We start from the raw sequence: 24,340 nt of genomic DNA, 5'->3' as shown, positions 1-24,340 counted from the left end.
AGCAGCTCCTCAGACACACACTTGTACTGTGAGACATGTCCTGTTACACCCCTACTGTATCAGCCTTTTCACAATTCTACTGTCTGTTTACTTGCATACTAAAAACACATGGATATGATCTGAGCTGCGTTTCAGCTGGGTCACTAATACAATAACACCACATCTTTAGGCGTGCTGTGAATTCTGCTTAGGCAACATTCCTCTTAACTGTCCCTTTTTAACTTGACAAAACACCTTTCAGCAGGGATCGCTTGGAGGCAGTGATGAAAGGAAACACTGAAACAAATTAGAGTATGAACGGGTGGCAGGTGGGTGAGGAGTGGCAGCAGTGAAAGAGACTGACAGAAAAGATGTAAACAACTTGACTGAAAAGATGGAAAACAGAGGTGAAAAAACAGGGTTGCATGTTTAATCCACTCATGTAAGCATAAATGTGCAATATTTTTTCCATATTTGACTACCTGCTTAAATAATTGCTCCCCATCCATTTCCTCCTCTTTGCACATTAGGACAAAAACAAAAATGATCAAGAATGTGACTGCCATTGGTGCAAGACCAGGGTCAACATCAGCCGGGCCCCTACAGTCAGAATTTAGCTGCAGCAGCTTAGTTGTAATATTTATATAATGCTAATCAGAAAATGTAAGACCGGGACCCCATCACATCCACTTTACGAAACAATGAACTGTTACACTTATAAAGTAATACTGTAAAATTACCCTGACTTTGATGGTAAATGGTAAATGGACTAGTTCTTATATAGCGCTTTTCTACTCAGTCAGAGCACTCAAAGCGCTTATACAACCTGTTTGCATTCACCCATGCACTCCCATTCATACAAGCACTTCCATTTTTATGAAGCTAAGTGCTTTTAATTACCTAACATTCACACACATTCATACTCCGACAGAACGGTCGGAGAGCAACTTGGGGTTAAGTATCTTGCCCAAGGATACATTGGCATGTAGCCTGGAGTAGCCAGGATTCGAACCGCTGACCTAACAACACACAGAGACATAACAAAAAGTCTCTGTGTGGTTATTTTTCTATCACAGTGTAACGTTGTCAGTTGTCAGTTGTCAGTTGTCAGTTGTTTTTGGAAATCAGAACAAACCCGAGGTATATTTTTCCTGGTTAATTTTAGCACACGCTAGCTGTCCTGCTAATGCAGATGAATTGCTAGCTATTAGATAGTAAAATACTGTTGTGAGTGGTTAAAGTCAGTTAATTGATCCAAAACTTTGAAGGTAATTTGCCAGGCTAATCTGACTGGCAAAAAAGCTCATTGTTTTCAAATAACTAAGTTATTGGCATGAAGTAGGCAGTTTCGTGAATCATAGCTAAGTTAAAACTACTTGGCTAATGGCTCAGTCACACTAGAGTAATAATGGGATGCAACCTCCTTGCCACTTAGAAAAATCAATGGCTGCCCAGTGCACTGATTTTTTTTTTTTTTTGGATTTATTTTTGCTGTCAGACCAATTAAAAGTCATTGTGGCAACCAATCCTCAAACTCTGGATGACCTCTTTTGATTGTAGTGCAGTTGCACAGGTCACCAGGTGGGACGCAATCTGTCTCTAAACAATGACCGTTTGACTTGAATTGACTGCAGTTGCTCCCAAAGAGATTGGCGAAGGTTTGCAAATAATTGCCATGTAATTTACGAGTGCAGACAGATTGCCAACATATTGTGGGAAATCTGAGTAATTCTATGCTGATGTGCGCAGCTCATCTGCAACGCGTCTCTTTGCAATAGGGGCCTCAATTTAACTGCTGGCCAACTGGTTGCATTATGTTTATGTTCCTAGTTAAATGGAAGGTTTGTTATTTGTATTCTTATTATTTGTAGAATTTCTGTCTCAAATCGTATCAACTGCTGGCTGGACTCTGACAGTAGATGGCAACAGATTTTGCAGTTTTTGCAGATTTTTCATATTTAATCGCTGTATTATCACAAACAGATCATATGTAATTGCCAGCTTGACCTTATTAAATCACAGCTGATCACAGACTGACTCTGTCTAGAGGCTGTTTTTATTGCCATCTTGAACCACCAAAATCACTTTAAAAACAGCATCTGACTAAGAGTGATCGCAGACCTGGCCCGCATCTTCAAAGCAATCGTTCCAAAGGCAGGGAAATTGCAAGTTTATTGCACACGATTTCAAAAATTTTGGCAGTGCCTTGCTCTCCAACCACTGTTTTGCCTAGTGTGACAGTAGCCTAACTTTAGCTTTCTTACTGCTTGCAAAAACACAACCCAAGAAATGCTAAGTGGTTAGTTTTGCTTTTTTTTTTTTTTTTTCCTTCGTCTCTTGCCAGTTGTCACTTTGTTTTGGCCTCTCTCCTGCTCTGTCTCCTGCCCTGACTCTTCCCTCTGTCATGCCTTCCCTCTGATGTAACTCTAAAAAACATGTTTTCTTGTTTCACGTTGGCAGTTCAGTCTACCGGGCACACAAAGGCTCATTCATTCCTAGTTGTTTTCTTTTTACATCTTTTAGCACAGGAGCACAAATTGCTTACATGTCTGTCTCAAATCTTTTATCCCTCCTGCCAATCGGTTCTTTATTTATGCAGCCCTTGTTTTAGGTTTAGCCTCCTTGAAGCATGCCTTCTGACACGCTTCAGAAAGTAGAAGGGGAACAAAATGCTGGGATAATGTTTTTGTTTTTGTTTTGTTTTTTTTGTTTTTCCTTTCATTAACACAGGCTGAGATGACAAAAGAATGTAAACCACATAAACACCTCTCTGTATCTCTCTCTCTCCCACGCACACATACAACTGCGTACATATGCCAACACATGCTCTCCAATCCAAACTTTCACGCTGAGAGGCAGCAACTGGTCAACAGGATATGAAACCTTCCTTTCTTCTTTTTTTTTTTTTTCCTTTTCTTTCTTTTCTTCTTCATTTCAGAACTGACCTTTCCCCTACTTAGCTTTTTCTGCACCAAAGCTCAGTCGCAGCATCTTGCTTGAGCATTTCTGCTGTGTTTGTGGTTTACCCTACTTTGTCTCGTTGACTTTTTCAACCTGTGGCATTTACTTTAACACAATGCTGTAAGCTATACCCTCCGTTGGGTAAACCGCATGTTTCATTTAGTAGATTAAAGTAAACTTTCCACTTCTGTGCTGTAACTCTGCACAGATCTGCAGAATCTTCATAATGACTGTCCAGCTCATTTGCTTTATGCTTTATAGCTGAGTCATTCCTGTGTATTTGGTGAAAGGTTCGCACTGTGATGGCGATCACTCTGCTGAGCCTCACCCCTCACCTCTCCCCTCCCTCCTGATTGGTGTTAGTGGAAGGGAAGATGACCATCTGCTGCCCCAGTTGCCCAGTGACTGGACAACAGCTTTCCCTTATGGCACAGTTCCACTGTCTATTGTCTGCACGAGACAAGAGAGAGATATTGTGTGTGTGTGTGTGTGTGTGTGTGTGTGTGTTCCATTTTCATGTGTGTGTGGTGGAGTTTGGCTTAATTTGTCTCTGTGTATATTTGTATGTCCTCCGTGAGGACAGCAACGTATTGTGTGAAGCTTTCCTGTGGGAGTCCTGTACAGAACGCACCCTCACCCAGCAGGATGGTCCTCGGTGCAGTGTGAGCTGACTCGGCCTTACAGACGGGTTAGTGTAGGGTCAGATTCATAGGCTGCAGGCCAAAACTTTGCTCTGGTGCATAAAGAGAATGGATTTCCTCTCGAGACATGTGTCCATGATCGCACACACAGACAAAGATAGGATCCTGCTGTACTTGCTTAGAAGGGAAATCTGTAGCATTGTCTTCATAGATGGTGGCTTGCACCTGATACACATTCCTGTAACCTTTTGTGTACACTTATTCGTTTTCTTCCTGACAGCTAATGAGGAAGATTGGCACCACACAACCGAGTCTTGATAAGCTAAACACCTCTGAGCTCTTGTTTCAAATGTAAAATTGACCTTGTTATTAACTGCTACAATGTATCTTGATATTAAACATAGCCAAATTTTCAAATAACAAGGCTAATGTATACTCACAGGCCACTTTGTTAGGTACACCTGTTCAGCTGACTGTGAAACTGCTGGGTTGAAAGATTGAGGCCAAGGTTCTGCTGGGGAAATAGTGGAGTACTCCCTCTAGGCTGGGGCATAGAGGCTGTCCCAAGTGAGGGAGTTCCAGTGTGTTCTTTAAATAGTTTGTTTATTTATTTTTAATACACGAGTGATGGGAAAGCACAACGTGAGTTGGACCGGCAAACTGGGACGGCTTTTAACAGTAAAGCCGGTGTTATACGGACTGTCGTGGTGAAGATGGAGCTGAGCTGAAAGGCAAAGCTTTTGATCTATTTGCACTGCTCAAAAAAATAAATAAATATGAAAGGACCACTTTTTAATCAAGTCAGTTAAACTTCTTCACTTAAGTAGCAGAGGGGGTTGTTAATCAGTTTCAGCTGCTTTGGTGTTAATTAAATTAACAACAGGTGCACTAGAGGCGCAACAATGAGACAACCCCCAAAACAGGAATGATTTTACAGGGGGAGGCCACTGACATTCTTTCCCTCCTCCTCTTTTCTGACTGACTGACTGAAGCCGTGGAGAATTATTATGCTGCCTGTAACATTGTTGACCAGTTTGGTGGTGGGTCAGTGATGGTGTGAGGAGGTGTGTCCACAGAGGGAGGCACACACCTCTACAGGCAGGGCAATGGCACCCTGTCGGTCACTAGGCATCGGGAGCTGCTTAGCACACTGCCATTGCGACCTGATTTCAGATGAGCATAAGATAATGGATGGATGGGAGTAGCTCAGCACATTTAAGCATATATACATGCTGAAAGTCAAACAGAGCACCAAAATGAGGAAGGAAGACGATTTAAGTGACTTTTAACTTTGGAGTAATCAAAGTTCATGTGCATTTTTTTCCCTCGACAGTCAAGAAGAAAAAAAAAAAGCAGTGTTTGTTTTATATTTAAAGAAATAGTTCATGTTAATATGCTTATTTGCTGTCTATGGTCTTTTCACTAACTGTCTCCTGGTTGTAGTAAAATAGAGGAAGCAGATATAAGAGTAGGATCAATCCTCTCAAGTACCCTTTGGCATGAAAACAAATAAGCACCCATAAAATTGCATTACGCCTTTAAAACATGACATATATTTAAGTGCACCTATGCTTGGTTACACACAGAGCAGTAAAAGCTTTTTTGTCACTATGATAGCAGTTTAAAACAGACTTATCTTTGTTGATAGTATAAGTCACAGAATATGAATCTTATCTATGCCTGCTTAGTGTCCGCCTTTGTCCGTGAGGCCATCTTGGCCATTGCTGATGTAACGCAGCATTTGGAGCCTCGGCAGGACACAGACAGACGGCGCCCCAGGTGAGCGCACACAGCGAAGATGAGAGTAGCTCGTCAGGTTAACGCACTGCTTTTATTTTCTTTCACTGCTCCAAATCAAAATTGAAAAATGTGCAGTGGCTAACCACGCATTTAGTTCCCAAGATGAAAGAAATGCAATGGTGTATTTGATAATGAAACCCAATCTGTTGTACGAAGGGGGAAAAAAAATTAACATTCTCTTAGTCATCTCAGGAAATGAAAGTGTTTTTTCTTTTTTCTGTTTGAAATCGAGACAGAGAGTCTGTTTATAACTTTTCAGATCACACATTTCTCTCACGCTGCATTTAGTCAGTGTAATTTGACGGTGTTAGTGTTGTTTCATATTCTTCTCACCTCGTTTCCATTTTTGTCCCATTTCTTGTTTTTCCCCTCCTTGTTGCACGCACTGCTTCTCTGCACGCACGCACGCACGCACACACACACACACACGCACGCACGCACACAGACACAGGTAATGGCAGGACCGTAGTGAGCTCAGTTACTCATTATCCTCCCCATTCAGTCCTGTCAGTAATCTGCTTGCTCTTCCACTGCTCACTTTGGCAGTCTGAGAGCCCTCCTCATGATACTGAACTTTTCCTCCCAGACATTTATTGAAGAAAACAAGCCTGGAGTGATGCATTTTTTTTCTGCTTAGCTGAAAGAATCTAGTGAACACATCCAGCTACAGTTCAGTCAGTGGATCTTAAAGCTCACAAAGACCACATACCAGACGTTAGTTTGTGAGTGACAAAATTTACGAGGGACTGTTGAGTAATGCCAAATGCCTGTGTGGCTCAAAATGTTGTTAGGCTCCACTTATTCATTTTTATTACCTTTTAACCCTGAACTTAGCCTTTATTGCATAATGACACACTGTAGATTGAGTAAAAAAAACAAAAAAGGGAGAGAGAACGGAGGTTCCCTTGCAAAGCAGGGAGCTCTGAAAGATTTGTGGATTGCGAATAAGCCGTGCTGCTTTTTATTTTTTTATTTAAAGAGTGTGTGTGTGTGTGTGTGCTATGTGTTTGTGTGGGAAACCTGAGAGAAATCTGATTTGGCAGAGCCATTATCCCCTTTAGACTTCCAACAGTAGGCCTACACCGCGCTGTGGCTGCAACTAATCCCATAATGGGCTGACTTTGCACTGAAGCCGCACAAAGACTGTTCCTCTTGGTGAAAACTATCACAGCGGTTTCTGTTAATGCTGTCCATGTATGTGAGCTGCATCACAGTGTGAGTTCTCTGAGTGTGTGTGTGTGTGTGTGTGTGTGTGTGTGTGTGTGTGTGTGTGTGTGTATCTTCTCAGGTGAGTGGGTGAAGATAGGTAATCTAGTGTACAGAATCATCGATTTTCCCCCGCTGCACAGGAAGTGGCTAGTTATTGATTCTCCGGGACAATGATGTCACTCCAGACGGTGCGGGGTGTTTACTTACCCACGATAATGTATGAGGCGCTTTCTCTCCAAATGCTGGTCAAATAACCCACTCCCTCACTCCTCTCTCATCGCTGTTTCCACCGCCCATCTTTTCTTCTGGTATGAATGCCCTCGTTAACCCCCACGTCCCAGGCTAACAGCTGAGGGATGCTGCTTATAAAAGTTAAACATTTTTGCTCCATAGGTACAAATATGTTTTGTTTGTTTGTTTGTTTTTCTTCCAAGTATTACACAGATTTCCTTTATGCTGTTATACATAAATATTTGCATTTTAACTTTAATAGCTTGTTATAACAAGGTTTTGCATACACACTGCATTTGTTTAGTCAAAAATTAAATGATATGATGAAAAACAGTATTAAAGCTCAGGAGTCTTTTGAGAAAATGTTTCCCTTCTTTTCTCCCTCTTTAAAAAAAAAAAAAAAAAAAAAAAAAACTCTTCTCATTATCCCGTCATTGTTTACAAAGTCCAGACAAAGCTGCACTTTAGCTGAGTTGGATAAATAAACTGTTATGTTATTACTTAGTCATAGTTTAATTAATTTTTATCACACCAGTGGGAGCAGTGCCCGACCTCACGGCACTTTTGGCACAATGGCTTCTACCTGTTTGGTTTATATAATAACTGCACAGTAACAGCCAGCAGGCTAACCATGTACTTGTTTGCAGCACTAACACTGAACAAAAAGTATCCAAAGAAAGAAAGAAAAGGCAAACTTTCTGACTTTAAGAGTCATTTATTTGCTGCACATTTTCAGAGTGACTCATGTTTATCAGCACAATAATATAACCAGTACATGTTACACTGGACAGAAGCCATCTTATCTTAATTAATGTGACTCTTGAAAGTTAGTGAGATATTTGAATCAGACTTGAGCCCACAAAGGGAATGATATGATAGATTTTCTGCCATTGGTTTGTCCTTTTCTCAGCTCCACAGGCCTGTAATTGATTAACCACAGAGCAAATATGTCCAGCTCTACCTGTGGCATGAGACAGAGGAACACACACACACACACACACACACACACACACACACACTGCAGGCACACTTCTGTGAGGGTTAGAGGTCCACGGAGAGTTTGTAAATGTCAAGAACAAACATACATAAACCCTACACATTAACCCAGTTTATTTTTAAGGGACCGCTAAAGAGCAGCTATTGAGATTTTTGGGCTAAAAGTGTCTTTAGAAATGTAGCTTTTGAGTAAATGAAGCAAAAGTGCAAAAGAGCCAAATCATTTTTAAATGTATGTCGTACAAGTAATAAGCTTTAATTAGTAGCGTGCAAAAGCTGCTGCACTCTGCTTTATTTGAAGTAAAAGGTTTTTAATTATCAGACACTTGCTAAGTATTTATGATTTTTATTTAACTCTAATTTATTGTAAGACACATGGATGCATAAGTAGGCAGTGTTTGTGTTAGTCGTGGGATGTATCAACATATTTCAGGCCAGAAAATAATTGTGCTTCTGTAAGCATTTCCTGCCCCCCCCCCCCCATTGTTTCAGATGCTACAACTCATGATCTTGTCATGTGCTTGTATTTTCATGTTTGAGGAACTCTCTGGGTTGAGTCCCAGGAAATGAACACATATGAGAGAATGAACATGTTCTATGTGTGTTTATTTATACTGTCACTTTTCTGCTGGCTTCACTGTGTGTGTGTTTTGCGGACTTCTTCTCAGATCCCCTGTTTGGAGTCAAACCTGTAGTGCAAAAAAAATTAGCACATCTGAGAGGCTCAAAGGTGACCGGAAGTGAAAACAAAGAGCTGTGCTGGTAAATGGTCCATAGCTGTAAACACTACTCATCCAGGCTCTTTCTGTTGACCTTTGACTGCCCTGGTCAATTCTTGGATGCCACCCCCACCCTAAACTGTGACTGCCAGATCATAGTTTAGCAACCATAACGAGGTGTGGAATCAAGCTCTCTGCACATACCCAACTGTTTTGCATCATTTTGAATTGAATTTTTGCTTCCAGTGGTTATTTAAACAAGGTAATCATGATTAAACATCCTGTTTTGTAATAATTTTCTTGTTTTGCCTTTCAATACACCCCTTTAATTTACCTTTGCCTCTCCATAAAAGTCCAATTTCACTCCCTGCCAGACTGTGGCAGATTTAGTTCAGCTGATATTTATTTATTTTGTCTTTCATTTGAAACCTCTGTTGTTAGTGGGCTTAATAAAAATCCTGTTCATGATAACCTTAACCTGTGCATGTTTGGCACTTTAGCAGATTTAAAAAAAATGTTTTTGGAGGGGGATTTTCATGCTCCAGGAGTTGTAGCCATTCTTTTAATGCTCAGCTTTACGGGCACAACAAAACACAAGAGCTGTGTTTCTTTGTTCTACGTGGGTCATATGATGGGGATGCTGGTGTATATTTGCTTGAGAGATTCAGTTTTAACCTCAGTCTTTTAAGTACAATCATGTGGACCAAAAAAAAAAAAAGAGGTTTCACAGGACTCAGTGCAGTCCTGTGAAAAGCTAAGAACACCCCATGATTCAGTAGCTTGTAGAACCACCTTTAGCAGCAATAACTGGAAATCATCACTTTCTGTTTGACTTTATCAGTCTCTCACATCATTGTGCAGAAAACCTTTTAGAGAAAAGAGGCTTTCTCCTGGAAACCCTTCTTTTTCTAATTGTGCTGTCCTTATCTTGAACATTTAACATGCTAACTGAGGTCTGTAGAGTCTGAGATGCAGCTCTTGGGTTTTGCAGTTTCTCTGAGCATTGCACAGTCTGACCTTGGAGTGAATTTGTTGGGATGTCAACTCCTGATTGGTGGTATTGTGCTAACACACACGAATACTCCAGACCAGCAAACTGCCAGAACTACTTCTTTTTTTTTTTTAGAGGTGTGATCACACTTCCTGATGATCAGTTAATCAAGTGCATTTTATTATCAGCACCTGGCTGCTTCTTATGCTTTCAATTCCTATGGAAGCAGTAAGGGTGCAGAGGGTTAAAATAATGTCAGCTGGAAACACTTAAAAGCCTGTTGATGAAATCATTTTCAACTAACTCAGGAAGATGATGCTTTAAAAGAAATTTGAGTGTTAAACTCATTGTTGTCACAGAGAATTGCGTATTTGTGATTTGTGTATGAACTGAAAGCTCGATAGGCGTAGAAACAGTAACCGGTAAACAGTTTATTATAACTTAATACACAAAACTTTAGCTGCTCTCGTCTTAAACTTTGTATAAAAGTGAAGTCAGTATGGAATAAATCAGCTTCAAGAAACAAATATGCATTTACAAAAGAAGTGATTCCATGTAATCCCAACCATCAGCAGCATAAAACAGTCTCTAAAATGAATGGAAATATTGAGTCACTGACAATGGCTGAAGAGGACGGGCACCAAGGTGATTGAGTTTCCAACTAATTGAACTGACATTTCATAAACAATTAAACATTAATGGGGCGATTGCTGTGACGTCACACTCAATGTTCTGCCAGCCATTTGTTCTGTGATTCAGTACCAGAGCTCATCGCCTATTAATGAGGTAATGGGACACAGCCAAAATGGTTCGAGGGTAACGATTAGGCCATATCACTTCCTCCACCCTTCAAGAGCGGCAGTATCACAGCCCCCCGCTTCAACACTGCAATCAAAATATATCCTGGTGAAAGTTACAGATTGAGAGGATATACAGTGGAAAAAAGAGGAGGGGCAGAAGTGAAAGCAGCATCAGAAAGAGGCAGAAGTACAGATTAATGCAATGTGCAATAATTTCTAATCTTTGCTATGATGCATTACATCAGTCTTTATCAGTCCCCGAGTCGGTGTACTTCAGTCAATCACCACTCTCATGACCAGCTTCTTAATCTAAAGTAGAGTTCACTGGGTTTTATACGAGCAAGGTAGTGATAACATTTTTTTTCTTTTTTGCCAGCTTATCGGGTCTTGTTGTCTTTGATTTAGTAGCTCACATTATTCTAAGACTAGCCCTTGGGAAGATATTTGTGGGGTTTTTTTTGGGGGGGTGTGGGGTGGGGTGACTATCCCACAGAAAAAGGTGAAGGGTCGGATCTTTTGTTCGCTGTTTACAGTGCCTATTAGGGATTGCAGGGTGACGATCAACACCTTTTTGGCTGCTTTCCCAGTAAGATGAGTCATTTCTTGCTCAGTCAGCAAAACCAAGGTCTTGTCAGAGAGAGCGAGCGAGAGAGAGAGAGAGAAGGGGAAAAAACAGCTGTGCATGCAAGCAGGCACATAACACTGTCAACCAGAGGGGCTGCAAATATCAGATCAGCTTTGTCAGTCCCACCTGTTAATTTTTGGATAATGTAAGTAGTAGAAGTAAGTATGCAAAACGCATTCACTACCATACTTAGTAAAGCCCTTTGGACTCGCAGTGTTATCTCTTGAGTTTCCCATCAGCAAACCTACTGATGTGAAAGGGCATCTGATGTTATTAGAGAAATGGAGAGAATATGGAGGCGAGGCAAAAAAAATGAGGTTTCTACTGATTTGTGCCGACTTTGTCATTATCAGGCTAAAGATAGCAGGGGAGGATTTGGTATTTTCTGTTTTTCTATGGGATCTTTTCTCTTGGAGCCTGTTGTATTATGACAGCTGCCCTCTCCCTGTTAAAATAACATCCCCGGGAACTCACTCTTCCTCACGTGCACACGGGTTCCAGGCCAACACCTTTTCCCCTGGATTGTCGACCACTGTACATAGGGATTTGTCTATGTGCTTGTTTATGTCTGGCATTATAAAGTTATAAAAGAGGGGTTACTTTTTATCCCAGATACCTCCTTTCCCCTCCTTTTTCTATTTTCCCTATGCTTCCCCAGGTCTTTGTAGTTCTCTGCGTTTCATGGAATACAGGGGAACGTTGCTTCCTCCCAGTGTTGCTGTGTGCTGGACCAGGACCTGCTGGTCCTGGGGAATGGGGGGGTGGGTGGGGGGTGGGCACGCCTCTCCTCTCAGGAAAGAAGGCGCTTGGCAAGACCACTCCACTCTGATAGCCTGCCAGAACATACACAGATCAGAAAAAGAGGAGAATGAAAAGGGACCGGGAGTGGCTGAAAGAGGACAAAAAGGCTACTCTGGTCCAGTTAATTCCCACAAAGATCCAACTTTGACTCACGAGTCTTTACACAAAGGGATAATTATGATTAAATTGCATAATATCAATCCTCATGTCTGACTCTGTAGCTTATGATCAACAGTTTCTGACAACTTACCACTAATTCGGTATCCTGGTTATTGCTCTGTAAGCCTGCAGGACAGGGAAGGGTTAACCCTTCACTGCTAAATGCTCAGTGAGATGAACAGGCTTAAACCTAGAGCTGTGTTTGAAGAGTGGTGTCAGTGGATATCCCCTTAGTTCTCAGTCTGTATCTGTATACAAATATAAAACTAAGTCAGTATGTGTAAAAACTCCGGTATTCAAAAGTATTGATTTTTTCCCCTTTACTGTTGAAAAGCAGGTTTCACAGCTTTCAAAGCTCCGTGTTTACACGGAAGAAGTTCTGAAGTTGTTTTTCAGAGATGAGGGCTGTTGTGAGCCTCCCGGGCTAATTTGAAACATGTGGTTAGACACTTGTTTTGCCACTGTCAGAGAAACTCGCACAGATAGAAATGACAAAATACATGAGAAAACTGAACAACTTTCTATGAAGCAGACCAGATCAGGTCGTTCAGTGAACTTCATACCTCGGCAGAACTTTTTTTTTTTTCTGTTTTCTCTCTCTCTTGTGCTCTCTCTCTTTTTTTTTTTTTTTCTTTCAAAGAAACAAGAGAAGCAGAGAGAGAGAGTGCAGAGAAGATTGGTTCCTGAAACTGTTGTTCAGCCCTGTGATTGGTGGACGCCTGTTGCTAGGCTTATGTCAGTGTTTTGAGAGTTTTCCGCTTCCTCTCCTCTGTGCACTGATAGGTCAGGTTAGAACTGGTCTGGTGGACTTCTGCCACTTGTTGAACATCCCCACCGTTTCTGCGGTTCCCTCGTTCTCACTGCATGTGAAAACAGCAGCCGCAGTGCTGAGAGACACACGTACAGAATTTACGCCCGGCATCGCTTCCTCTCTGTTTTTAATTCTTATTAACTTTTTATCATCCTCTTTATTGGTTTAAGGCTGCTGTTAATTCTTCTGTGCACTCATAAAGGAAAAACAGCTGCTCTTCTGAGCATTCGAGAAAGTAGCTGCCTTTCTTTGTAGCTAATAAAACTCTTTCTTTCAAACTGTTTAATGTGAGCTCCTAAATTATTCTGCAACTATCACAATAAAAAAAAAAAAAAATCAGTTGCAAATTCACTGTTAGTTTACCTTACCAGACCTTGAGCTCTTCTGTATCACTTACTGAACTTTAAAACACTTTTTTCTGTGGTCTTTTATACTTGAGTGTACTTTCTATGCTTGAATAGTGGCTGTAAAACATTTGTATTTTGTTTAGTTTTTGGGCATAATGGACTCAAAAAGCATTTAAATAACTTTTTATGTACATTCCACCAAAATGCATGCCTTTTACACTTAGATTTTTGCTTCCCTCTCTTAAATGTGTGTAAGTTGATGCGCAAAGCACACAAGCTTCTAGGGCCCCTGTTTCATGCATTAAATCAAGCTTATGTAACTGAACAACAACCTCTGTGGCCACAAAAAAAGAAATTATGGGATAGTGAAAATGCTTAAAGTTAAGAGCCACAAAGTCTGTGAAATAACTAAAGGTATCTAAAGTTTGCTTATAACCTTACTGGCCACATCATTAGGTACACCTGTTAAACTGCTCAATAATGTAAATATCTAATAACATGGCAGAAATTCATCTTTAGGCATGTAGACATGGTCAACCTTCTGAGTATCAGAATGGGGGAAGAAAAGTGATTTAAGTGATTTTAAATATGGCATGGTTGTTGGTGCCAGACAGGCTGGTCTGAGTATTTCAGAAACTGCTGATCTACTGGGATTTTTCCCACATGACCATCTCTAGGGTTTAGAGAGAATGGTTTGAAAAATAGAAAATAATCAGTGAGTGGAAGTTTTCTGGTCTAAAATGCCTTCTTGAGGAGAATGGCTAGATTGCATTGAAGGTTAGGAAGGCAGCAGTAACTCAAATAATCCCTTGTTACAACCAAAGTACACAGGGAAGTGTCTCTGAATGCACAACACATCAACCCTTGAAGAAGATGAGCTACAGCAGCAGAAGTCCACACCGGGTGCCACTTCTTTCAGCTCAGAACAGGAAACTTGGGCTATAGTTCACACACCCCCACCAATAAAAGATTGCCTGGTCTGACAAGTCTTGATTTCTGCTGCAACATTCAGATGACAGGTTCAGAGTTTAGCTTAAACAAGGCAGGATGGATCCATTCTGCCTGGTGTCAACAGTTCAGACTGCTGGTGGTATAATGGTGTGGAGATATTTTCTTGGCACCCTTTGGGTCCTTTATTACCAATTGAGCATCGTTTAAAGCCTACTGAGTATTGTGCTGACTATGTCCAACCTTTCATGACCACAGCATACCCATCCTCTGATGGCTGCTTCCAGCAGGGTTCTGGATTTCTTGAACATGACAAGTTCATTGTGCCCAAATGGCTTCCACAGTCACCAGGTCTGTTTCCAGCACCTTGTTGAGTCTGTCATGAAGAATTGAGGCAGTTCTAAAGGCAAAAGGGTGTCCAACCAAGTACTAACAAAGGTATAACTAATGAAATATCTGGTGAGTGGATATTTTCATGTAATACTGTGTACAAACTAGCTGCATATTTGGTCCTAAAAATGTCCTGTTTGATTAAATATGGGGGGGGGGGGGGTCAGACTAATCGACTGGTCTAAAATTAAGAAAACATGCTATCAAGACGTAGGGGCTGGGGACCTGCAGTGGGTTGACGAACTAGCATGGCAGGCTCTTGATCAGCGCGCACAGGGTCAGACTTGCCTTTACTTGACTTCCTCCTTTTTTCTTTTTTTTTTAACTTGTTTTCTAAATTCAGCTTGTTTTTATTGGCTCTTTCTTCAGAATCCGTCTGAACACTGATTTAATCATCATTTGCTGCTGTGAAGATTTACTGAATTAAGAAAACATCAAGAAAACAACAAAACTACACGACTAAATCTAAAGGAAAAATTAAATTCCACTGAGATGTGTGACATATTGCAAAGGGGTTTGCCAAGTGTGGCTAACACCAACAGTCCTAGCATCAGCTGCCTTTTTTCCCCTCACAGGTTAACTTTCATATGGCTGTGCTGCTAGTGGTTACTTGTTGGCCAAGTGTGGTTCTAAGCTGTAACGCAAGCTACATAAAGATAGTGTATTTTGTAAAACCATGCTGGTTTAACTGTGTCTTGTGCCCTTTTATATCTCTGTGCCATCTGCTATTGTTGAGTGACTCCATGATGTTTTAGACGTGGCAGTTAACCAGCATTTTACTTTATTAAAATATGACTGACCACTATTCTTGGTGGGAACTAACGAGAGCAGCGGTGTTTGGTTGCCTAATCGTCTGAACTGAACTGAGTTGGTTTTAATTAAAGATGTACATTTGTCCTTTTTGGGTTTTTTTTTTGTTTTTTACTTAAATGAGAAACTAAATAACCTACTGCCTTATTTCTGTTCTTGCTGCTCGATTACTGAAAGTTTTTAGGTGTCATTGTTTGGTCTGTTGTGGCTTTAAAAAAAATGCACCTGCCTACAGTACATAGTTAATTTTTGGAAATGTATCAAAAGTGTCAGTTAAACGCAGACATTTATGAACCAAGAAAAAAAAAGACTTTTGTTTTCCTTTGCTTATAAAAGTTCATAGAAGTATTTTTCTTATTACTGTTAGTGTAACTAGTGGAAATGTCTCTATTGTTCAGGCCCTTCCTCAAGCAGATAAGTATCTGAAATAAGTTAGAGATGATTCCTGTTGTTTGCAGAAGTCTTTCCCTTCATTATACCTAATATTTCCAGTGTTGTTTTAACCCTGATCCAATTACACACACATATCCACCCACCCACCCTACCCCCTCCAATGTAGCTTTCTTGACATCCTAGAGCTAAAAGGTCACTTGCTAATCACCCACTAACGGCTAATAATCCTTTCAGTTTAATTTAAAGGGTTGACTGGATGTTTGTCCTTATTTGTCTCGCTGCAATGAGCCCTTTAAAAATGTGCAATTCAACATCACTGTCGCAGACATCAAACCAGTAACTCAGATGCCTAAAGATGTAGGTCCTCACACTCCCCTGAGACACCTGCACTGTGGTTTTTCTAAAGTTGTCACACTGTGTTCTGAACCAGCTTCAGAAGGTACATGGGACTATACAAACTCTTAGAGGCATGACATATTGAGGTGAGCAGTTCAGTTAGGCTTTCTTAAATTGTGTCAACACCCAAGACAAATGAGGAGACACACAAGGTTTAGTGGTTGGATGAATCTGCTCAGTGTAAAAAAAATACATTTTGTTGTGTTTACAAGCTCTTGTTAATGTAATTCAGCACTGTGTACCAACCAAAAACATAAAGCTGTTTGTCAACCAAAGAAATTGTAGCCTTAATCAAGGAAAGATATACAGTATTCCCTGGATCACTGAGACTTATACAGACCCCCCGCCCCCAAAAATGTGAGTACAGTAAAGCCTACTGCATAATCAGTGCGTGGACTCTGACAATAGTGTTTGGCCCTGTCTGTCCAGCTGGACCCTAAGCGCTTTTATGTGAAAAGGTTTGGTGTGTCGTCAGCCCGAACGCTGACGAGCCTCTTCTGCAGCTTTGCTGAGCCATGGGGCTCCCAGCAGCCCGGGAAGTGCTGACTCCAGCCCTGGGAACATGTTTACTGCTGCCCTGCACCCCACCCTGTGGCATCAGGAGAGGGACTAGCGGTAGTGGTAGAGGTGGTGGTATAGGTGGAGTGGGGGGGTTGATTCACACAATGAACCTGCTGAACACTGTGCTATCGAGATGTAGGTGCTGGGGACTTGCAGTGGGTTGACAAACTGGCATGGCAGGCTCTTGATCAGCGTGCACAGGGTCAGACTTGCCTTTACTTGACTTCCTCTTTTTACTCGTTTTCTAAATTTAGCTTGTTTTCATTGGCTCTTTCTTCAGAATCCGTCTGAACGCTGATTTAATCATGATTTGCTGCCATGAAGATTTACTGAGTTAAAGACAGCATTTCACAAACTTTTCAAAACTACCACACCACTGTGAACTTTTCTCCCCGTGAAAAGAGTTTCTGTGAAATCTCTGAAAAGAAAATGCCTTTTCTCTTTGCTTGGGGAAACATGTTATTTTGAAATAACGTGCGCATGTGTGTGTTTTTGCAGCCACTTTGTGGATGGGGTTAGGGCTTTTGTAATGTGGTTGCTGGCAGTCCAGAAGAAACACTTGACTCACATGTGCTGCTGAGCCATCCATCTCAAGAGTTTCAAATCTAAATGCCCCATATCTTGCACAAAGAAAAAAAAAACTGTTGTAATGAAATCAAGTGTAATATGAAGTTTGCACTGTGCAGGATTGTTTTCCTGAACATCTCACCTGCTATCTGAGTAATCATTGACTTTGTGACCACTGTGATGTGATAAACCAGTTATATGCTGTTCCACTGAATGTGGTGTTGTCAGCTGGGATAAACAAAGCCATAAGAGCTGCCTTTCTTATCTCTGCTTCCTCCTGGCTTTTAAAAGGACTCCTTCGGGCTGGCCTGATTGGTGGAGAAGTGGCAGCATCTGTGGTCTGATAGGCTGTGGTGGAAAACCACCAACTGAAGGGCTGTTGTTGCAGCAGGTCCTGCACCGATCCATTTCCATGATCTTCGCACAGTGGACCTCTACTTCTCTCTCTCTTTTTCTCCCACTGCTCAAGGAGAGCTGGGGGGCTCAGCTTACACCCCCCTCCCTCCTTTCTCCAGTACAACAAGAAGCCAATAGGGGGGGAACTTGCTGCTGTATGCTGGAGCTGGCTTTGAGTGGCTGTTGTTTTTCCTGAATGCACAGATAAGACAGGCTTCTTTTTCAAGCTCCATTTGTCAGCAAACCTATTTTAAGCATTCCTGCAATGTGATAAGCATAACAGGGAAGTATTGATCAAGCATCTATAAGCTTGTACTGATTGCAGGCATCAGTTAGCACACGGAGCTTAATAAATAACAAGTAAATGCAATCATAATCAGTGGCGACAGGGAACAAAAGAAAAAGAGAACTGATGATGTTTTCTTAAAGGGGGTATATCTCAGTCGCTCCCCCTCCTCTGGTCTCTCCCCCTCCATCTGCGCTTCCAGTCGCTATTGGCTACCTGGAAGCTGTTTTCCCCACGCGATTGGCTGCCGAGCGCGCCAATCACCCGAGCCTCGACTTATTTACCGAATGTATGAGAGAGAGAGGAGCGCATTCTGCTGCGGGGCTGCAACAGCTGACTGCCGAGCACTTTGCCCTGTGCCTGGAGGAACAAAGAGAGGAGGCGACAGCCGTTCAGTTTACATGTTTTCGCATTTTTTACATCGCTAAAACAACCCGGGTGCAGCGAGGACGCGAGATGAGGCAAGCGGTCGCACCGGCACAAAACGTGGAAAATCAGTCGTTTGCGGTGTCAGACTTGTTCAAGATATGCACCCATTGTGAACGGCTGAGCAAAAAGGTAAGAGAAAGGGGAGAAAAAGACAGCGGATGCAGGCACCACTTAGTGCTCAGTGCGTCCACTTCGATGGTTTGACCCGGTGCTGGGATTTCAGTAACTTGTTTGGCATTTAAATTGCTTTTAAAAGCGATGTTTCCCCCTTTAACAAACGGGCTGCAGTGCAGCCTTTTGTCCGGGCTTGTTTACGACTCAAGAGTTTCAGGTCATCGGGCAAGAAATCCTTCATGGCTTTTGATAACCTTGCTGATTTTTAAGTTTTTGAAATTCACCCTATAAATTAGGCATGTTTTTAACTGAGTGTCAATGCTGAATAATACGCATTTAGTGGTCATTCATTCACCGGCTTCATTGTGCGCTGCGGGACGGTGTCTGCTGGTAGACATGTCTCGACAAGCAGCGGAAAGTTACAGGACATAAATGAGACAGTCCGAGGGTTTCTGTTGTGTTTTTAAGTTTGAATGAATGCAAACTGACGCGCTCTGTGTTTGGTAAACTCACCAAATGTGAATTGAGGTGAATTTATTTCGGTTTTATGCATAAATTTTATTATTGGCAATATTTGAGCGCAGCTTCCACACTCTTAACTCTTATTTAAAATTTCTCTGCAATCATATATATAAACCCCGCAGGTTTACTGTGTCAAACAAAGAGAGCCATTCTAATTTTTCACACTTGTGGGGCAAAAAAAATGGTGACAGCATAAATGAGAAGTGATGCTCGGTACTTGAAGCTTCTCTGCTTGGCGTTGAGATTTAAAAGGCTTGTGTTTCTGCCCGTCTTGTCTCGCAGGACTTGGGAATACGGATCCCAAGACCTCTGGGTAACGGACCAAGCAGCTTTATCCCTGAAAAAGAGGTATGAGATGGTCTGCTATCTCACTTCAGACCTCAAACATAAAGTTTACAGAAGAAACATCTAATTTTTTTTTCATGTTCTTTTTCACTAGATCCTCCAAATTAGTAAAGTGGACGCCAGGACTCAGTCGATATTTGAGGATGCATTTGCAGCCCTCGGCCGCCTGGATAACATTTCCCTCGTGATGGGTTTCCACCCACAGTACCTGGCGAGTTTTCTCCGGACGCAGCACTACCTGCTGCAGATGGATGGACCCCTGCCTTTGCACTACCGACACTACATCGGCATCATGGTACGGCCACGTTCAGCCTCTCAGAATAAAACCCCGTCGACTTCCTCACTATATGAAGTCATAAATCTTATTTTGTTTTGTTTTTTTTCGCGTGTCTTACAGGCAGCAGCCAGACACCAGTGTTCCTACTTAGTCAACCTACACGTCAACGACTTCCTCCAGGTCGGGGGAGATGCTAAGTGGTTGAACGGCCTCTTTGAAGCCCCGCAGAAGCTGCAGCAGATCGGAGAGCTCAACAAAATCCTGGCCCACCGACCGTGGCTTCTCACCAAGGAACACATTGAGGTGAGAGGATGGGGAGGGTCTGCAGGGGTGGATGTGAAAGTCTGTTGTGACAGACTGAGATCATGGGTGGAGGCTGGAGTATAGCTGCAGCTGTGTGATTTGGACAGAGTGGAGAGTTTTTAGTAGTAGAGGTGCAGTGACCAAGAGAGGGAAGCAGATAGAGCGTGATGGGGGTGAGGCTGGAAAACGAAGAGAGGCTTTAATTTAAAACTGAAGGATGAAAACATATTTTCCACTTCTTGAAAGGTCAGTGATACTGAAGTCATTATTTGGCTTTCATCACTCAGTTTTTCCTCTCTATTTTTTCTTCTCCTCAGGGCCTTCTGAAGGCCGAGGAACACAGCTGGTCCCTGGCAGAGCTGATCCACGCCGTGGTCCTGCTCACACACTACCACTCCCTCGCCTCGTTCACCTTCGGCTGCGGCATCACACCTGAGATCCACTGCGACGGCGGACACACATTCAGACCCCCATCCCTTAGCCAGTACTGCGTGTGCGACATAGCCAACGGCAATGGTCACGCCAATCACCACGACGATTTGCTCGGCAATCAGGTGAGTAGTCACTGTGTTTGTGCAGAGAGGTGAGAGATAAACATTGGTGAAGTTGAGGAACAAAAACTAGGATCTGAGCCGCTTTTAGATGTTAACCCTGAATGTGCTTTCTTTGCTGTCTGAAGGACATGTGTGGCGAGGTGGAGGTGCTTATGGAGAGGATGAAGCAGCTGCAGGAGTGCCGCGATGACGAGGAAGCCAGCCAGGAGGAGATGGCAACCCGCTTCGAGAGGGAGAAGACAGAGAGCATGCTGGTGGTCACATCAGAGGATGAGGAGTCTGCTCCACCCAGAGACATCTCCCGTCACTTTGAGGACCCTAGCTATGGCTACAAAGACTTCTCCAGGAGAGGGGAGCAAGTGCCCACATTCAGAGTGCAGGTGCAGATTAGATGCAGCCTTCATGACGCGTGGAGTGCAAACACAGTCTGGGTGACTGTTATTGACTTATTTTTGTTATTTACAGGACTACAGCTGGGAGGATCACGGCTTCTCTCTGGTCAACCGGCTGTATCCTGATGTCGGTCAGATGCTGGACGAGAAGTTTCATATGGCCTACAACTTGACCTACAACACCATGGCTACACACAAGGATGTGGACACCAGCATGCTGCGCAGGGCCATCTGGAACTACATACACTGCATGTTTGGCATCAGGTCAGGCATTTGAGCTTTTTATTACACACTGTGCGCTGCTATGCTCAGGCAACTCTGTGACCTCACTCCTAACACCATTGCTATGTCTTTTTCAGGTATGATGACTATGATTACGGGGAGATAAACCAGCTTCTGGACCGTAGCTTTAAGATCTATATTAAGACCATCGTGTGTAGTCCTGAGAAGACCACCAAACGAATGTATGAGAGTTTCTGGAGGCAGTTTCAGCACTCCGAGAAGGTGAGATTAAACATTGGATTCACTGACCTGATGTTGTTGTTCCTCACTGGTGTGCAGCCTTTTAATAACTCTTTTTCTCTCTTTTGTCCCCCTGCAGGTTCACGTTAATCTGCTTCTTATGGAAGCGCGAATGCAAGCAGAACTGTTATACGCTCTGAGAGCGATCACCCGCTACATGACATGAAGTGCTTTGGGCCTTGCTCTCGTCCCCCTTTTTTTTTCTCTTTTTTTTTTTTTTTTTTTTTTTTTTTTTTGGTTTAAACTGTCGTCATTGCTCATAATGGGACACTTAAAGAAAACAAATCAAAGGGGGAGGGAGGGGTGTTCAACAAATTTGTGGAAGAGCGGAGCCCTGGGTTGTGACAAGGCTTTGTTGGTTGGCTGTTCAGAAGAAGATCAGAACAAATGGAGAGCAAGAAAATGACTGTTGGAGAAAAGTAATCTCAAACTACAAAGTGGATCCACAAACTGTTTGTGTTGCCTGCAGTGCCAAAACTGACCAAGAGAGGGCAGCCTGGAAGCCAAGTCCTGCCCTGTAACACCAGAGGCACTAGTTTGAGTATTGCAGTGTGCAACACGAAGGTTGCCAATCTCACCTGTTTCCTGGTGGAGTGAATACCCAGAAAGAAAAGCTGTGCAGCCATAAACGGTCTGCTTTTTGATTCTGTTGTTACTGTTATACGTGTTTAGTTTCTTTAATAATACCTTTAATACCTTTTTATTTCATTTTGTATTACGAGAAATTGTCATTGTGGTTGTTGTTGGTGGTAACTGGAGATGGACGCTTTAAGTTTGGGTGGTGTTTTTTTTTTTTTTTTTTTTTTTTTAATGTGTGCCTGAACTATCCAGCACAGTGTACAGATGTGCTGATGATGCTGCTCCCATGTTGTATTCAGTGGGGTCATATTGATCCCCCAAATTACCCCTCACCCATTTCCCCATTATACAAGCCCCTGTCCATTACAAATCCACTGCATTACCCCCCTCCCTCTTATCCTCTACCCAAATTTCAAATGTCAATGTAAGCTAATCTAAGGTGTGTGTGTGTGTGTATGTGTGTGTGTGTGAGAGAGAGAGAGCGAGTGAGTGAGTGGGGAAAAAAAAAAAAAGAACACTGTCTGAGCCCTTTGTGAATTTGAGTGTACATGTGTGGATAAGTTGTGTGTTTTATGATGACTGAGGTGTGGATGTTTGTGTGTGTCCCGATGGTGGAGATGATGGAGAGAGGAAAAAAAAAAAAAAAAGAAGAGAGTGTACGTCTTGGAATTTCACATCTCAAAAAAAATAAATAAATAAAAAAAAATTAAGCGAGGCACTTTGAAGGAAGACTTCTTGCTTCTGCTGTAGCTCTGGTTTTGTGACTTAACTGTTTGTTTTGTTGATGTCTTTAGCTTTCCGGTAACGGGAGAGGGTGTGGGATAAAAAGCTAATCAAAAAGAAAGTCGGACACCAGGTTTTTCAGGAGGGATTTGCTTCCAGTTGCTCGAACGATACCTTAACTGTCTTCCGCTTATCCCAGCTGCCTGGTTGCCCTAAAACTTTCAAAGCTTTGGATTTTGAATTTCACCAGTAATCAAATACCTCTTCTGTTCTTCTCTATGAAACATACAAGAAGTGCTCTTTGGGGAGCAGAGACACCACCCCCCCCCCCCTCTTTTGTTGGGCTGCCCTATTCCCTGCTGCTCGGGGACCCGGCGAGCCCACACCAGGCCGATTGTGCTCAATAGCTTTCGAACGCAATTGGTTGTAGCTGTAGCTCCCCCGCTGGGGAAGTCTAACTAGTGCAAAAGCAGCTTTTTTTTTTTTTTTTATTTATTTTGAACAGAGGTGTGAACCCTCTGCTGTTTTTGTTTTGATTTCAGTAAAGTACTGCATTCTTCTGAGGGTGGCTTGAGACAGGTGACAGATGAATGAGTGATGATGAGGATGAGGGCTGTGATGATAAAGGAATGGTACATTTTGGAAGTGTTTCGAGAGGAAGTTTTTCTGACTGATGTCAGTTACTGACACTTTTTATATGGAAACATACAAAAAGGATAAAAAAAAAACAAACTAATATTGTGTATCATTTGTAGCTGTCTCCTAAACAATTTAAATGTATTCCTCCATCTAAGTGATTGTATAAAAGGTAGAGAGACTCAGTTCAGGAATCAAGGAGTCAAAGCACAATCTGTGTCACCGTCAGCTCACAGCTGCTCAGATGCACAAGAATAGGAAATTAAATTACCTGTGGTTACCAGTCAGCATATCTGATTATTGTGTAACTCATGAAATGACATGGGAGATTTTACTTTTGCTCCAAAGGAGGCTCTCTGATAATAAAGCTGACTTCACCAACAGTAGGCTGGACTTGGGCATAGTTCAGTTTTCCATCAATACGGTCCAGTGACTTTCATGTGAATTTGATTTTACTGTATCAGAAGTGTGGTCACCCTTCCTGTGGTGCGGTCAAGGCCAAAGTTTCTTTGCTCCTGACCAGCTTTTTGTCTCAATAAAAGGAGGGGAATTCCTTGTAGGTTGTTCCCTCGCTTTCCTGTTTGCCTCAGTGTCACACCTCTTTGGGGAAAAAATGCTTTCACTTTCCAGATGGGGCTGGAAGTCTGTCGGAAGTTCGAGGTGATTCCCGTGGAGGCCGCAGAAGCCTGTCAGTCAATATAAAAATCACCAGCAGATACTCAGTGTTTATCCCCGCTGACCTTCATATTTCACCCATTTTCCTACATTCTATACGAAACAGGAAAGTTTTTTTTAAAAAAAGCAACCCGTCTTTCATATCAAGCTGAGAAATTCTATGTATAGACGAATGTTTGCTATCATTTCTGGCTATCGGATTGTTTTAGCAGTTTTTGAATCATTGGCTTGTCTTGCGGTTGTTCAAGGTCACAACTGTGGGAAAACCGGGGAATGCTGACACGAGGAGGTTCTGCATTAAGTGCTGTTTCTGATTTGTTTCGATGTAATAACGATGTGATTTTTTTTTTTGAAATGCTGTACCTTTAGGCTACTTGGTGTAACTTTGTAAGCACTGCCTCGCCCCATATCTGTGTCATAATAAAGGCTTTGAGAAGCAAACTTGGTTTCCT

At 42.2% G+C, this 24,340-nt stretch overlaps 1 protein-coding gene across 1 annotated transcript; it reads left to right on the top strand.

Moving 5' to 3' along the window:
- Nucleotides 1-18,138: 18,138 nt before the first annotated feature.
- sesn1 (sestrin 1) lies at nt 18,139-24,329 on the top strand. The gene is made up of 9 exons (XM_030721098.1): nt 18,139-18,375; nt 19,165-19,230; nt 19,322-19,522; nt 19,625-19,807; nt 20,125-20,361; nt 20,487-20,741; nt 20,827-21,017; nt 21,113-21,257; nt 21,355-24,329. Exons 1-9 carry the CDS (start codon nt 18,274-18,276, stop codon nt 21,439-21,441), a joined length of 1,467 nt encoding a protein of 488 aa, XP_030576958.1. The 5' UTR covers nt 18,139-18,273; the 3' UTR covers nt 21,442-24,329.
- The last annotated feature ends 11 nt before the right edge of the window (nt 24,330-24,340 follow it).

Source organism: Archocentrus centrarchus, chromosome 24, assembly GCF_007364275.1.
Source record: "Archocentrus centrarchus isolate MPI-CPG fArcCen1 chromosome 24, fArcCen1, whole genome shotgun sequence".
Classification (NCBI taxonomy): Eukaryota; Metazoa; Chordata; class Actinopteri; order Cichliformes; family Cichlidae; genus Archocentrus; species Archocentrus centrarchus.
This window is presented reverse-complemented; position numbering and strand designations above follow the sequence as displayed.